Source organism: Ascochyta rabiei, chromosome 3, assembly GCF_004011695.2.
Source record: "Ascochyta rabiei chromosome 3, complete sequence".
Classification (NCBI taxonomy): Eukaryota; Fungi; Ascomycota; class Dothideomycetes; order Pleosporales; family Didymellaceae; genus Ascochyta; species Ascochyta rabiei.
In genome coordinates, this window is record NC_082407.1 from 308,402 (window position 1) to 325,615 (window position 17,214).

At 46.3% G+C, this 17,214-nt stretch overlaps 2 protein-coding genes across 2 annotated transcripts, besides 4 other annotated features; one reads left to right on the top strand and one right to left on the bottom strand.

Annotated features, from left to right (window-relative positions):
* The first annotated feature begins 3,468 nt into the window (after positions 1 to 3,468).
* Positions 3,469 to 3,575: a dispersed repeat.
* A 1,718-nt stretch (positions 3,576 to 5,293) lies between these two features.
* Positions 5,294 to 5,328: a tandem repeat.
* Positions 5,329 to 6,624: 1,296 nt separating this feature from the next.
* Positions 6,625 to 8,303: a mobile genetic element.
* A 356-nt stretch (positions 8,304 to 8,659) lies between these two features.
* Positions 8,660 to 8,689: a tandem repeat.
* EKO05_0001819 (uncharacterized protein) lies at positions 8,678 to 10,691 on the bottom strand (the record flags this gene model as incomplete). The annotated part of the gene is made up of 2 exons (XM_038942340.1): positions 8,678 to 9,666; positions 9,722 to 10,691. 2 exons carry the CDS (start codon positions 10,689 to 10,691, stop codon positions 8,678 to 8,680), a joined length of 1,959 nt encoding a protein of 652 aa, XP_038795293.1.
* A 998-nt stretch (positions 10,692 to 11,689) lies between these two features.
* EKO05_0001820 (uncharacterized protein) lies at positions 11,690 to 13,174 on the top strand (the record flags this gene model as incomplete). The annotated part of the gene is made up of 8 exons (XM_059635765.1): positions 11,690 to 11,717; positions 11,766 to 11,815; positions 11,865 to 11,893; positions 11,944 to 12,107; positions 12,214 to 12,461; positions 12,502 to 12,786; positions 12,837 to 12,968; positions 13,016 to 13,174. The coding sequence occupies 8 exons, from the start codon at positions 11,690 to 11,692 to the stop codon at positions 13,172 to 13,174; spliced, it is 1,095 nt and encodes a 364-aa protein (XP_059491748.1).
* Positions 13,175 to 17,214: the final 4,040 nt, after the last annotated feature.

Sequence of the window (17,214 nt, forward strand, 5' to 3'; positions counted from 1 at the left end):
CAGAGACGGCATCGTCGTAGGCAGGAAAAGTGTCAACGTGAACGTGGAGTGTGTGAAGTAAAGTAATGCGATATCTGGTGGCTGAAGCGCGCCCGAGCGCCGTCACGGCATCTATCGAACGGTAACTTCACTCAGCACACGCACAACATCCATTAGACTGCTGCCAGTAAAGCAAGCGAAGAAAGTCATGGACTCAAACATTGGCCTTCATTCTATGTTGGCTCGAGCGGGCAAGTGCCCGAAATCAATGGAAAAGCGAGAGCTCACGTGACCCAGCCATCTTCGTGCCACAATTTGCATGAACCGCAATGAATGAGAATTGTAGAGCCCAATCAATGCAAAGATCTCCTGCGCCGTAACGCCCTGAACTTGAAACAAAGCCTGTAGGCGATTACCTTGCCGTAAATGCCACAAACCAGCAGACGCGTCGAATGATCATGTCCGATGGATGTCCAGCAGAACAAGACGTCCCAGCATCGAAGAAACTCTCGTCTCCTGGCACACAGACTGCGCGAACAAAGACTCCACACCATGCTTTCCCAATACTAAGCAATTGCTCGCAGTTAAAGATCCTCTCAAGCGCGATTATCCTCGGAATCAGTACACTCCAACCTCTTCTCGCTCGCCAAGCTCGTGCAGAGAGGACAATCAAAGGCAAACCGACTGCTGATTTGTATGATGGCAATCATGTTGGATTTGAGCGACGTTTCTCCACCTGCTGGGATAGGCTGCACGCTCTGGTACCGTGCGTTCATCTTGTCCAAAGCCCAGTGTCAGGACTCATCCGCGAGGGCTGCGCCAGGACCGCGTAGGCGTCTCGAAAGAGAACAGCTTCGCGCCGCTACGGCAGCCGTTTGATGGCAAGGACCTCGACGCTTCGCGTTCTGTCGTACCCGGCTTGCCACCGCCATCAGATCCAGATGCAGATAGCTCACGAGTTGTCCATTCTTCTCTTGACTCCCTCAGTGCGCCGATAGCTAGTGCAGTTCGCTTGCCACCTTTGATTTGAAAATTCGCTGACAATAGGGTCCCGGATGAACAGGGGCAATAGCCTGTTGGAGGAAGCCTGCCCGGCAATACGTGGAGTTCCAGTAGTTCAAGAGTCGGCAACTGGAAATGACCCCAAATTGGCATACATGTTATCCAGGACCTTAACTGACAGCAGCCGTGAAGGATGGTTGTCTCGAAGAGATTTAGCTTCGATGGCAACTACGTGTTCGAGCAGTACTACGGCTTTCTTAGACTGTCCATCAGCGTGGTATGCTCTTGCCAGCTCGTGCTGTGACGCTAGTCGGTTAGGGTGATCTGCATCTAGCGTTTCTCTTGCTTTGACTACAGCCTCTAGCAGCTCTACTGCCTTCTTTACCTAGCCATCTGCTCTATAAGCCATTGCCAGCTCGTGCTGTGACGCTAGTCAGTTAGGGTGATCTGCATCTAGCGTTTCTCTTGCTTTGACTACTGCCTCTAGCAGCTCTACTGCCTTCTTTACCTGGCCATCTGCTCTATAAGCCATTGCTAGCTCGTGCTGTGACGCTAGTCGGTTAGGGTGATCTGCATCTAGTGTCTCTTTTGCCTTGACTACAGCCTCTAGTAGATGTAGTGCCTTCTTTACTTGACCATCTGCTTGGTATACTATCGCGAGCTCGTGCTGGCTCAACAGCATATCTGGGTCATCCTTTTCTAACATGCTTCTGAGCCTACAACACTCCTCTAGCCACTTCGCAGCTTCTTTGATCCTCCCGTCAGCGCGTAAGCACCGACCTATCCGTAAACAGAGCTTTGCCTTCTCTTTGACACAACGATCGAGCTCGGCTCTGAGCAATCGTAGCGCGTGTGGTAAATACACCCTCCATACGACCCGGTTCTCCCAGTCGTTCGATGGAAAAACGTTCGCAACGTGTCTCACCGCGCCCTCTACTATGCCACTTGCGTCGCTGTACGTCCTTATCCAAATCTTTGTCGCCAGGTGTACGAGCCGATGTATGTCGTACAGCTCATCTGCCTCTGGGGTTTTGTCGGCACCCTCATCTTGCTTGCCCGCTCCGCTAGCCGCCTTTTTGTCGCTGTTCCGCCGTGCCAAGAACGAGTATCACCGAAACACCAACTTTTGAATTTTGGGTATCCTTCTCAGGGCCCCAAAATTCGCTCTAATTCTACTCTACTTATCATCTCTGATACTGCAAAGCTACCTTAGCCATCCCTAAGGCAGTTGCCTGCCTAGGACAGATAGCTAATGTAACTCTAGTAAGGCTATTACTACCTGCTAACAGCTATACTAGGGCTAGAGAACTAGAATCCCCTAGCTATTACAACCTACGCATTACTAAATAGAACACTAGAATTACTATAGCTCCCCTTAGTACTACAGCGCAGAACAACCTACAGCTTATCTCTACTACCCTTACCTAGCAGATATAGGCTATTAAAGAGGCTACTATTACACGCTACTATGTTACCTAGGCTATTGCTACTGCTATAGACACCTGTATTTAGACATTCTAGTCTCCCCTTAAGACTGCTATAGCTACAGACCTGCAACAACAAATTACTGCTGCCCTAGAGGTCTCCCTCTAGGGCTACGCTACTGCTACCCCCCTAGAGTTACAACACTTAAATAAAGGCTGCTCTTTAAACCAGACCTAGGTAGGCATTATCTAGACCCCTAGAGACTTAGCACCTAAAAAACCTGCCCCTGCCCTGCTAAAGGCAGGCACTAGTACCAAATCTAGCTTAGACTAGCCCCTACTAAGGGCTAAACCTAAAACTAACTACTGTATACTTATTACTATGCCTACTAACAAGAGGCTTAACCCCTTAGCCTCCTTTACTATTTAACAGGCTATCTGCAACGCTACTAAGCTTACCCTAAAAGATGTACCTAGAGCTATAACTACACGCACTAGATAGGCAATTACCCTAGCTAATGCTACTATTTAGGAGCAACTCCTTAAACAAGAGAATAAGGAACTACTCCTCTAGGCAGTAGGGGGTAATAGCGCTGCCCCCCTATAGACCTAGATTAACTATGTAGTATAAGGAGTTACTAGCTCCTATAGGACCCTACTTAGGACTATAGTACTAACTACAGTAGATATAATTAAGAAGGAAGTCTACTTACAGACCTAACAAGCACTAGTTAGCTACTGCCCCTCTAGGCATAGCCTAAACTTATCTAGGCTTACTACCTAGATAATATCCTTTAGTACGCTGGCAAATAGGTTAGGGTTAGGTTAGGGTTAGGTCGCGTTACGTAACAACCCCTACCTAACCCTAACCCTAACCCGCGCTAACGCCTGCTAAGAGGGTTAGGGTTAGGTAGAGGTTGTACAGACTAGGGGTTAGGTAGGGGTTCAACACGTAACACAACCTAACCCTAACTTAACCCTAGCATTTAAGTGTCTTTACTACTGCTTTATATTTAGCTTTAGCTAGAAATAGGGATACAGCTCTTTACTTCTAGAACTAAAGTAGTAGTTAGTTATTATATTCTATTATTATAGAGCTACACTAGCTAGCTGCAGCAAAGTAGCTATAGCAGACGCTTAGTGCTGCTTATAAAAAGTAGGATAGTATTAGAACTAAAGTTGTAGTTTATTACAGCTTGTTATTATAGGGAAGGGCGTATTTTAGGTTATTTATTAAATTTCTCTACTACTCCTCTTAGAGTAAACTACGAACTACATGCTATAATAACCACGCTCTTATCTATTATAGTATAGTAGAGTACCCCTAACCTAACCTAAACCTAGGCAGACCTAACCCTAACCCACGCTAGTGCTACCCTAACCTAACCCCTACCCGCACTAGGGCAACCTCTACCTAACTACAGCCCCTAGTCCGTGCAACCTAAACCTAACCACGACCCCTAGTCTATACGACCCTAACCTAACCCTAACCCCTATATAGGGTACCTTAAACCTATTTACTAGTGTATCCTTTAGCATACCTATTTAACCCTTCTACCTATTTAGCATAAGTAATTATTTAAAGGAAATTTATAAGAATAACCCTATTATTTAGCATAACCTAGGCTGCTAGGGCTTCTACCTTCCCTTATAATGTAACAAGGACGCCTGTTATAGTAACTGTAGCGCCTAGATTACAGAGCATACTAGACCTACACACTAAGATTACACATAACTAAGTAAGTGTACTAACTACTATAGCCTACACCTAGCTATATATAGTTACTACCTAGCTAAACTACGCTAAACATATAGCACTGTTGTCTGCCTTATACGTAAGGAGCTTATAACTCTTAAAAAGACTAGACTCTTAGCTATAAAGCTACAAGATAACAAAGCAGAGGGGCTTACTCCCTCTGCAGGAACTAACACAGCTAACTCTTAGCCAACACTAACGCTAATAGCCCCTGCTAGCTAAAGGCTGTGCTGTGCGGCTACTAGGCAGGGTAACCTTAATCTTACCTAATTATCTACCTACAGTGTTGTATCTACTTACACTGCCTCCTTGTCTACTTAGACTAAGGATACTAATATAGCTAATAGCTCCTTATAAGAATACGCTAACACAATAGATAGTAGGGACTTTAGGTCTGCTAGGCTAATGTAAATAGGAGCTTACTCTACTATATTACCTTACTATAACTTATATTTAAAAAAGATATAGATGTTATATATGTCTAAGAGCTACATATATCTACCTAGAACTAGACATCTACATACCTAGGCTACACCTTAATTACACCTCTAGAAACCTAGAGTGCCTAAGATAAATAGGAGTACAAACGCCTCTAGGTAATAACCTACATTTACAGGACATAGTTATTACACGTAGAAATTATATACCTACGCCTAACCTAAGACCTCCTCTAGGTTAGGGTAAACAGGTACTCTATTCTTAACGCCTATTAACTACCTAGGTAAGACAGCACACTAGAGTATATCCTGTAGCTCTGCCCCCCTTTACTTACACTAATTAGGGGGGACTTTAACATATAACATAAACACTTCTACCTAGGCGTTACCTCTAGCTAGAGAGGCGTAGTGCTGTTAGAATAGGTATATATAAATCAGATCTCCTATATAGAGGAGCCTAGTGTTATAACTTACTAGGCTAGAAATATACTAGACTTATTATTTTCTAATATCCCCTATACGTAGACTATAGTCTATTACAATATAGATACTAGCTCTAATTACTACACTCTTATTATAACAATACCCTCTAGGGGATTCTACACCCTAATAACCCTTAGGACCTAACTACCTAAAAGCTAACTTCCCTAATTTGCTAGTACAGTTTAGCTACTTGTCTAAGGCCTAGGCATACTACTAGACTGCACTAAGAGTAAACTAGACTAAACTATTAACTAGCTTACCTCTGCTATTACAAGCGCGCTTAAGAAGTGCTTAGTTAAGATGCTAGAAGGGCGCACTGCTCCCTAGTAGACAGAGGAGTGCTAGTGTAGGTATAGAGCTTACCTAGCTATACGTAACTCTAGCAAGCTAAGACTAATATAAGCTATAAGAGACTTCCTTTAAGAAGTACAACAGGCTAAGCGCAACTACTAGAGATAGAAGATAGACAACGCGCAGGATAACAAGTCCCTCTATTAACTTATTAGGTGGTATAAACTAACCTATAACCTATAGAACTCCCCTATCCTCTTACAGGGGAAGCTAATTACTAACCCCCTAAGGAAAGTAGCTGCACTTTAACAGGAAATACTACAGCAATTTAACAACTCTAACAATCTGCCTAACTAGAGAGACCCTAGTCTACCCCTCCCTAATCTCCCCTAGGACACTTTTGTATTATTAGAAGAAGTAGAGCAGAGTGTTATAGAAGTCTCTAGCACCTCCCTAGGCACAGATAAGATTACTATCTAAATACTTAAGGCGTGCTAGGCATTAATCTCTAAACTAATTTACTGTGTCTATTAACGCTGCCTTTAGTTAAGCCACTTTCTAGCTGCCTAGAAACTAGCTAAAGTGGCAATAATACTAAAAGTAGGTAAACCTAACTAGACGTTACCCTAGTTATAGCGCCCTATTGCCCTTCTCTCCTGCCTTAGGAAGGGCCTAGAATAGATCCTAGCCTGCCGCATTGCCTACACAGCTATAAATTAGGGGGTTCTTAGCCTCTAACATAGTAGCGCACTCCCTAAACGTTTAGTAATAGACCTAGTTACTACCTTTACTTATAACATAGAACACGCCTAGGCTATAGGCAAACATGTTATAATAGTTACCCTTAATATATAAGGTGCCTTTAATACACTTCTATAGAACTACTTACTCTAATATATAGTATAACAAGGCTAGTCTATAAAACTTATCTAACTACTTAAAAGCTTCCTTATAGGACGCCTTGTACAGGTCTAACTAGGTACAGTAATTACACCTTACTAGCTAGTAGCCTGCAGCACTCTATAGGGCTCCTCTCTCTCCTCTATACTCTATACACTGTACCTAGCTAAGCTACTTAACTAGAATTAGCAGCTTTACTTTAGGTACGTAGACAATATATGCATATACTAGGCCTCTTACTCCCTTAACTAAAATATAGAACTACTTACCTAGGACATACGCTCTATACATGCCTAGGGTAATATAAACAAGGTAGCCTTTATACTAGAAAAGTAAGAAATAGTTTACCTTACTAGGCAGAGAGGGGGATATAACCCCTCTTGCTAAGTAAGCCTATCTCTAACTATCTAGGCTATCCCTATCACTAAGAATAGCTGCTAACTAGCACTTTAGTAGCTAGGGGTCTAGTTTAACAGGAAACTTACCTTTAGGTAACACGTTACTGTCTATAACACAGCAGCTAGGAAAATTACCTATTATATTTAAAGTCTAGCTAATATAGTATAAGGGCTACTAGCCTTAGTACTATAGAAGGTAGTTATAACCTGTATACTACCTATAATGCTTTACAGCACAGAGGCATAGTATAAGGGGTATACTAAGAACCTAGGCATCTAGTAAACTACTACTAGACAAGTTAGCACCTAGGTAGGATGGCACATTGCTACGCTTAATAAAACCCTTACTATAGCTGCTAGAGCAGTTCTGCTAGCCTAGAGGACTACACTAAACGTAATACTACTAAGGGAAGCTAGTCTGCTGTCTGCGCCTATAGCTCTTAAACAGGCAAAGATAAGACTTATACTGCACTTACAAACTATAGATCTAGACTACCCCCTAGCAAAGCAGACTGTAATCTAACCTATTTAGAGGGGGAGGAAGGTAGAAGAGCTTCTAAAACTAAGATCTAAACTCTAAAGAATTAGGACCTTACTTCTAACAGCCCTACAGCCTGTTCTTATAGAGCTATACTATACTATAGGCTATAGGGAAGATCCTACCCTAGGCTAAACTAAGAAAGAAGCTGCAGCTAGTTTTCTTAAATAGTAGGACAACCTCCCCTATAACGCAATTACTATCTTCTTTAACAGATTAGAGTAAATAGTTAAAGGTAATAAATGTGTAATATATAGCTATGCTGTATATTATAGAAATACATAAATAGATATAGAATAAGGCTTGCTTAATTCTAAGTTACACGTATTTAACGCAGAGGCTGTTAGGGCCTAGAGAGGTCTCTAACAGGTAATACGCTAACCCTAATTACTCCTTAGGTAAATCTAGCTTTGCCTTAACAGCACGTCTATTATCTAGGGCCTCTAAGGAGACCCCCCTAAATTGTTACAATAGGCCTTTAGGTAATGCTATGTAGCTATAGATACCTATAATATTAGAGTAAAATAGGCCCCTAGGCATATAGGCATACCTAGAAACAAGGCAGCTAACTAACTAGCAGATTAAGAGGCTAAGGCCCCCTATCCCCCTAAAGGCCTTGCGGCTACTACAATAGTTACTAGCCTGCAGTTAATAGCACGCGCCTATCTGCAGCTAGCAGAAAGAAACTAGTAGGTAAAGACAAGATCCTGTCTATTTAAATGCTACTTAGACTAGGACCTCCCCTACACACTATTCGCAACGCCTAGAACACTAGACCTCCCTAGGGGCACGCTTGCGCGCCTCCTAGCTATCTAGACTACACATAGAGACTTTTAGTAGTACTACTAAAAGTTCTAATATAATAATACTAATATAACGTGCTCTTATAGCTGCCTTAAGGCACCTAACTATATAGTTTGCTGCCTAAAGGCGCTAGCAACTTTCTCTAGATAGCTGAAAAACAGTAGCTACCCCCTAGTCACCCTAACTAAAACGCAAAATTACCTGTCTAGGCTAATAGACCCCTCTAAAGGCTTCTTCTACCTTCTTACTACTACTGCGTTCTATACGTTAATATGCCTACAGTAGTAAAGAAACTACAGATAACGCTAAAAATACAACCTACAACCTACTCTCTCTTTCCCTACTTTTTCTGTACCTACTTTTCCTTAGCATTTACAGGAAGTAGTTTAGCAGGCCTTAGCTTACTAAATAGTTCTCTTAGTTCCTAAGGAGTATAAGCACTGCTTATACACTAATTATCTAGTATATAACAGCGCGCACTTAGTGCACATTGCCTATCTACACCTAGCAGTAGAAGACAAACAGACTACGCCTATAGCGCAACATAACCTATAAATTGCTTTCTAAGGTATCTATAAATCTATAGCCTAGCACGTCTTTTATGTCCCTAGGGAGACTGGAGTGGTTAGACGCTCCTCCTGACGTTAAATAAATCAATCAATTAATCAATCAATCAAGAACGAGTATCCGCAGAGCGTACCGATGGCCTCTTCCATTTGAGCTTCTGATTGCACCCTCGGCAGTAACGATGGCGGGATGGCCTTCCACTCTACGCACGCCATGAACTGTAGCAGGCTTGCCGCCAAAGTATTCTGCTTGCGGATCAGGTTGAACGACACGATCCAAGTTGTCGCCACTGCGTTTGCTGAGTTCCTGTACCTCGTGTCATCGTGAAATTCTCTGCTCATGACACTAACAAGATCCTGCTCTGTGCTGCGAAGTAGCTGCAGGTACTTGGTGATGGGCATACGGTTCCTGTTTAGATAGGCGGCTGCCTGCGCGATTGCTAGCGGCAGGCACATCAGCTCGTCTAGTAGTTCGTCCACTAGTTTGGTTGACGCTGGATTTTCACCAAGAAGATTTCTCATGGCCAGTGACTTGGTGAGAAGCTCTCGTGCGTCTTGCAGGCCCATGGCTTCTAGCCTTATGACATCACCACGAGTCTTCTCGGCCACCCCGGGGGTACGCGTGGTGTACACAATCACACTCCTCTCGCTCTTTGGCAGGTAATCGACGATGCCCTTGGACTGCTCCGTTCCGAAGAAGATGTCTGGGTCGTCCGCGTTGTCCACTACCATTAGCCACCGGCTCACTCGACTCGAGCTCAGCCATGTCCTCACCAGCTCTTTGACGTCGTCTTTCCCGTCTTGCGCCTGCGGGATGTGCAGCACCCGCGCAATCTCAGCGCATGCCTGCTCAAAGCTCTCAATGCTCACCGCAGGCGCCCAGAAGATTGACCACTCTGGCTGTGCTTTCTTCACGGCATACGCAAATTGCAGCGCCACCTGCGTTTTGCCCGTCCCGCCCAGGCCCTCTATGGACATCTCCTGGCAGTCCAGATCTACCAACAGCCGCTGCTGCAGCATAGCAAGCTCGTCGCGTCGTCCAATGAATTTCTTGTTCTCTTGGAAGGGAATATAGTAGGTCGGCGTGGCTGCCCATTTCATTAGTGCTGATGCATTGTCTGAAGACATGGTAGCTACACTAACCGCTCGCGTCTCTCATCATCTCCTCCGCTGTGCGTGCCTTTGTTACATCAGCTGCCGGTATTACAGACAGAATTTCCTTGGCATACGCCGCTGCCGTAGCTGCTGCGTACGGCTGCCATCTCTTGTTCTTATGTGAGTCTGCGTAATCACACACCCCACGCACGACAAGACACGGGAAGCTGTTCATAAGCCCTGCTGCCTCCATCTCGAAGCACAGCACCCCGCCCAGGCCTTCGCTTAGCTGTTCTCGCAGCGCAGCGTCCTTGATCACCTGGTTGCCTGATGCGATGGTCCCGTAGTGTACAACCACTTCTTGTCTCCGTGCTTCCCGAGGAATTTCGCGCTCTTTGCTGCACTTCAGACACGTGGCTCCTTTTCCGGCATGCTCGTAATCCACCTCGAAAAGCCTGTCCAAGCCGGCAGCGTTGCGGCTGAAGTCGGGCAGGCTGTCCAGCTTGGACAAATACTCTAGTAGCTTGCCCCTCCCTCTTAAGTGCTTGGCCCGTAGGTTTGATACTGCGTTCAGTAGCACCATCGGTGGTGTGTTCAGCGCTCCTGTGCGCTCGAACCCGTTTATTGTAGCCTTGCCAAAGTCGTACTGTACTACTCCGCCGTGCGTTTGGTACGGTTTGCTTACTACCACGTCTCCAAGCCGGACATCTGCTTCGTCACTCGGTACACCGCCGCCGATACCAACCATCAGGCCAAACCGCGTTGATGAGAAAGTTGACTTCATATGCGTAGCGACTGTCGCGGCCGAATGAGTACCTAACTGCCCTTCAGGCAGACAAGATATAACCACGTTGTGTTCGCCAACGCGTCCACAGGTGTAAATGTTTGTGTCGTGAGCGTTGTTGTATGGAGGGGTGCTGTGCTCTTCGTCGAGCATCTCCTGCGCGGCCGCCAACTCGACGGGCAATGCGCACACCCATCCTACTGTGTAGCTGTCAAGGCTCAAAGTCTTATTCATTTGCGATTATCGGAAAAAGGAATGCGGAAAATGATGTTGCGAAGACGTCGGACTGTACAGAAACGACGGGGTGGAAGGCTGTCAGCTTTTCGACCCCTCACTCATCCTTACGACGTGATCATCACATGTCGTCAGCATGGGGCAGGCTGAGACAGGCTGTGATATTCTTGGTCTGAAGATGCAGGCGAATGATAGGGGCGGCAAGCACAGCCTGCTTATTGGTTAATTGTGGGATTTGCTAACACGCTTAGTCAATCTAGGCAGCATAGCCTTAATTATTATCTAGTAATTTAATAGTTATTATAAGAGCAAGGAGCGGGAGCTAGAGTAGTAGAAGCTACTAGAAAGATGAGTGGTGCATTGCGAAGCTGAAACTGCTGCTGTTGTGCAGGAGAGGGGCCATGTCAACTAGTACAGAAACAACGGGATGGAAGGCTGTCAGCTTTTCGACCCCTCACTTATCCTTACAACGTGATTATCACATGTTGTCAGCATAGGGCAGGCTAAGGCAGGCTGTAATGTTCTTAGTCTAAAGATGCAGGCAAATAATAGGGGCAGCAAACACAGCCTACTTATTAGTTAATTGTAGGATTTGCTAACACGCTAAGTTAATCTGGGCAGCATAGCCTTAATTATTATCTGGCGATTTGATGGTTATTATGAGAGCAAGGAGCAGGAACTAGAGTGATAGCAGACACTAGAAAGATGAGTGGTGCATCGCGAAGCTGAAACTGCTGCCGTCGTGCAGGAGAGGGGCCATGTCGACCAGAGTCGTGGTGTTGACTGGGGTCACGGCAGTCTACCCTAATAAAGTCTAGTTTGTCATCCTGCTATGCCTGTAAGCTTATGCATTGTGACGTCTCGACGATACCTAAACTTCCCTGTGCAGCTTTTTCGCAATCTTAGGGCCAAGACAGTAGCAATAACAGATCCTTACGCCGCCTACATCTATCTACTATCGTGCACTACAAGCACTAGGGTTTCTTGCTCATTCTCGAATGAAGTCGTATACAGTTATTCAGTTCTGTAAGTGGCTGTCCACCATTGAACCAACATAAGCTGAGGAAGGGTAAGCCTCAGCGGGCTGGATGCTAGAGAACAGAACCAGCAACCAATGTCTAGATGTAGAAAATAACTTTGCATACGCTGTTGCTTCGCTAATAGTCTGCGTAGGATGCTACTTCTTCACAATTCCAGTATATGTAAGCTCCACTACCCTACTAATAAGAATCAGAAAATGACTGTTCTCTAGATTGGTAGAACAAGACGTATTTTGCGCACAAATCGAACCAGCACCGGAGCTTGTACAGTTCTTCCAGATCCCTAGTCACCTCCTTACAGCCGTATACAGACGCTCAAACGGGTTCTTCAGCTCTACGGATGCTTTTAATAAGGATGGCCACCTTCGATCTTGCTGTAAGATATCTACAAAGCATCTTTCAAGCAAGCACCTACTCACTGCACATTACAGACTCGTAGTTCCGTGTCCTGGTCAAGGTGACCTCTCGAGATCCCAGCTCAAGCTACACCTGGCACGAGATGACCTTTTGCTCGAAATGGGCATCCAGTCGTTGCGCAATCCTGTGCATTGGTGCGTCTCCATTGTTCAAAGAGTTGCTGCAAGCCGCTCTTACCCAGCAGGGAACGACGTTACCGCTTTCAGAGCCCTATTCGCTACACTTACCTCTGCTCGAAGCGATCGTTTCCATGCAGGACCTGTCAGTATGGTCCATGTGCGACGTTGTGCGTAGCTTTGAGAAGGCAAGAAAGGTGAAACATCAAGATGTCGATAGTTACTAACGAAGGTCAGGACCGCTCACTCATAGCTCGTGAGCCTCAACATTTTTCTACAATGCACGACGCGGCGCGTCACGCCATTCACTCCTTTGAAACGCTTACCGTGACTGTAGAGACTGCTGAGGCTATGCAACAACAGGTTGCGTACCTTGCCGACAAGAGCAAGCAGCTTAGTGGAAGTGAGCCGAAGACGTGGCTCCAAGTGCGAATGCGCATGGAACTCCAAGTCCGGATGTTTCACAACTTGCTCTTGAGGTCGCAGGCAAACAAAGAGCGGCTGCAGAACGAAATTGCTCTGGTAAGTCGCCTCGCCCACCCACCGATGCAGATTCACTGACGCGAGGCCAGGCATACAATATGATTGCTCAGCGCGACAGCCAGGTCATGGCAGGGCTTGGAGAGGCAGCAAAACTTGACAGTGGGGCCATGAAGACGATCGCTATTGTGACGATGGCATTCCTTCCCCCAACCTTCTTATCAGCATGTCCCCCCCTGCCATCACACGAAACTTGACTGACAGCAGGCAGGCCATCTTCAGCATGAGCTTCTTCAGCTACAATCCCGAGTTGGGCGGAGCGGGATGGTCAGTGTCGAGCAAGTTCTGGGTGTACTGGGTCTGCGCCATACCACTGACATCTCTAACGCTGGCCATCTGGTACTGGCGGCAGAGAAGAGTGGGAAGCTGAAGAAGCATCAAACCAATGAAATTAAAGCTAGTAGCAAAGTTATAAACATTAAGCTAATATTGAAGAGCCTTCATAGAGGGTAGTTGAACGTAGAAAAAGACAGGCTTAGTCTTGTTGATGTTTGTCAGCCGAATGTTCGCATTCATCAGTCCCACTACCCATAGAAACACTCTGCATCTCTAAGCCGACACTTCGTACACTTGCGGACTCTTTAATTTGCACGCCTCATGAAAGCCACTTATGGTCTGTAGTGCAACGCAATCTAGCAAATGGCACAAGCTCTGCACGGCATATCCGTCTCATCCCAGTACACCACGCGTTTGTCTCAGCTCGTCAACTGAAACAACTGGACCCAAAACAGCAGCTGGACTTCAAAGCGCTCCTGCAATGAGTGGGGCATCTTTTCGTCTCGCACCGGGCGAACAGTGACAACTGAGACAGGAGGGAATGGCCAAAGCGCTGCCTCGTTTGCAACAGTGCGCGGCCACACGTCCGGAAGGCATTATGGTACATCACAACCGCGATGCATGCATGGGCGGCTATCCACAGCTGGGCTGTTGATCTGATGAAACGCCGCTTGAAATCTGCAACCGTGTCTCTTCATAGCAGCTCGTACTCAGTCAGGCATGTTTGATTGTGAGTCGAAAAAGCGAAAGTGGCTTCAGGGCAGGGCTGTCGCTCATCGCTTGAATCGTGTGCTACGAGACACGGGGAATTGGCCGATTCAAAAGCGAAAAGAGAAACAAGAATGTCAAGTTGGAATTTGTGATCTCTCGCTGCCGGCCCAGCTCAACTTGATGCTTCTCGTACCATTTCCCCTTGATCTTCATCGCCGTTCATTGTCATACCGTCTTTCGGCGTTCCATGAACATCGCCACTTCAACAATAGTCCCGCCCTTCTATGGTGGAATCAACAAAAAAGGCACTTATTGCCATCATGTAGTATGTCAACGTTCACGGATGACCTGCTGTTCAGAGCATCAACATTCTTTCTCACTTCTGCTCGACAGGCCTTTGACTTGCTCAAAAAGACAAGAAGACGGCAGTTTCTGCTTTCGTGTGGTATTCTAAGTCCTGGTCATGACCCGATGTTCTGCTCACCACTCGTGTGCACCTTTCGAAAATTCGTCGGTCCATTTCGTGATCGTATATAATTGGGGGACTCGAGGTAGAACGCCGAGATTTGTAGACCCGCTGTTGCTGATGTTTTTGCAGCTCAGATTGCCAGCTCCGACTTGGACGACGAAATTTCTGACGCTGAGAGCGAGGCATCCACCATCTTACCTGAACGAATTGCTTTACCCAACGCACCCATCAGATTCGTTGTGTTATATCTTTGACTGGCTCTAATTTTTGCAATTTATTCTCCTACATATATAGCATTCCAGGTCATTGAGTAGTATGGTAGATTTCCATCTATTGTATCCATGGACAACTCTAGGGTCGCCGCATCATAGTACTACACGCTTCCGCATGGTAGCTACTACGAACACACTATTCAGACAAGTAAATCAGTTGCTTGGTCCATCCAAGTCAAAATCTTCAGATTCTCAGCCTTCCGACCAGCCCCGCTGGGGCCTCATCTTTGGGAGTTTTGTGCAAGCGAAGTGATAGATCCTCACACTGGTTGCCGCTCATGCAGCCTGAGTTAAAAATACGCTAAACGTTGACGTGTATCGCGGCAGGTCAGTGGATATTCGTAGTGAAAAGTTACCGCCAAGGCAATAGGCGGGGAATGCGTACCTCAACACTGTAAATATTTCACCACAGATTCCTGTTTAGCGTACCCGCACCCGTGCTACTAATTACCTCGATCAACTAAGTCCTAACATGCCTTGACGGCTTGACTACTTCAATAAGAAAAAATTCACGAGCTCAGGTTATCATTGCACAACGAGCTACCTCTTCAAGACGATCTCCATCTTGAAACCCGGATTAACGCCTCGCTCAGATCGCTACCTATGACATACGATAGCTTGGCGTCCTCAGGTTTTGTGCCAGGGAAGAGCAGTCTCGAAGCGTACAACCGAACCAGTGTGTCGATGATAGAGCGACCTCATCCCACCAAGTCTTAGTTGGGATCTGAGCAGGTCATACAACACTTCGAAAGCTTGGTGCTCGACGGTGGTGTTGGAAACACCTTCTCAAACCTTGAGAAACTATTTGAGAGGTAGCCATTCCTTGGACGAGACAGACCGCGGGGGACTGGAAAGAGCGGCTTGAAGATGGTATTTTCTTCGACGAAGCCATCATCTGCTTTGCACCAATTTCCTTTACTGGTCCAGTCACTATCAGCAACTCGTACCAGACCTAGGAGACAGCGCATAGAAAAGAGAGCAACCAACTCTTCGCCCAGGACGTTCAGTACTCCAGTGTCTACGGTGATTGCACTCCCCCTTTCGACCTCCTAGTCCGCAATCCCAGTATAGTCTTCACTAGGGTTATCGTTGCCAACACCGCTCCTCGCAGACCTCGCCAATTCCAACGACCTCACAGGTTTCGGCAAACACAATGCTGGAGGGAGCGCGGGGCGTACGATTACCATAAGAAGGAGGATCAGAGCGCAGCGGCGGCCGATGGTGGCCAGGTCGGTTTCACAAAGGAAGAAGACCGCGAAAGCGATTTATCTGAACAATCTCCGTCATGCCTTGGTTGCTACTGATTTATTAGACCTGGGCATTCGCTCGCTTCAAGAACTGGGGTTGAAGCGACGGCTAAGGTCTCGTCGACGACGAAGCCTTACTCACTGCAGGGCGGCAAACGAAAAGCCATCGAATGACAGACTCGGTCATTGCTTGACTCTAGGTGGGAAGATGCTAACCAATCCAGATCGCGCTGAAAAAGCGGTGATATCGCTGCCGTGGGCAAAAGACTTTCCTTTCTTGCTTCAATCCCACTGCTCTTTCCCATGCTTATTGTTTGCAAGTGCTGGATTCGATGTTGACGAGCGCGACACAACTCACTTCACAATTACCTGCGATGCTGAGATCGTCGTCCTTCACATGCACTGGTATTTTCGCGATGCTACCCACTACAACAAATGAACACAAACGTCGTTCATATTCTGTCTTCAAAGGTAATTAATCGAAACCATCACTGTGACTTAAAAGGCTAACAACAAATCTTTACTGAATCCCACTAGACACTCATCACCATTTTTTCAATTTCAATCATTCACTGTGTTGACGACTCTACCAACAGCTCCTGGGCCGCTGGTACCCTTAAAAACGTTCTCATTCTCTTCTTCCCGACTCTCTGGATATCTCTCGCTACATGTGTTTACATTCTCATCGAACTGGAGCTCTTGTTCTTATGCTGAGCAGTTGAGGCAGTACAGGCTTCAGTCATACTCGGTTCGCCGGGTACTAGATCTGGGAAAGGTCGAATTTGTACAAACGACCTGCAGCACCACGAAATCTGCCGCCAGCTTGCTGAAGCTCTCATCTATAAGTTGTGTTGATTGGATCCATTAGGTTCGGAAGGCGCTGCGAAAAGCAAGTGCGTTCCAGTAGTGCATATGCAAGTTTTGAGTCGCGCGTTTAAACAACACAATGTAAATTTCACACTCAAACCAAATTTGTTGCGGGAGAAACGCATGGTTCTTCGTCAATTGCAGCCTCATGATCGTCTGCTGGTATTGTCCTGGGCCCCACTTAGCGTCCTATCTTATGTCGCGAAGACTTCGCGACATGACGAAAACATGCGCTGTGCGCGGTTAATGTCACTGTGGGCAATCAAGTAAGTGAAATTCTTTGGCAAGCCCTTGGACGCAGTGCCGAGCGCATCATTCATCTCGATGTCGGTGCAAACCACAACACGGTCATCGCCAGAGCCAAAGCCATCGTTCTGCAGACGATCGGCGCAACAGTGATCAGCTGGGAAGATGCAAGGCTGCAATTGCTGTGGATTGCTTCGACTTCTTTGACAATCCATCACTCTTTGACGGCTACAAACCCACGGACCCACATTCTTCGCTGAGGATTTACCCTTGACGAGCTTGATGACCTTCCAAAATGTTTCTCGTGGCTGTTCAAACGCTA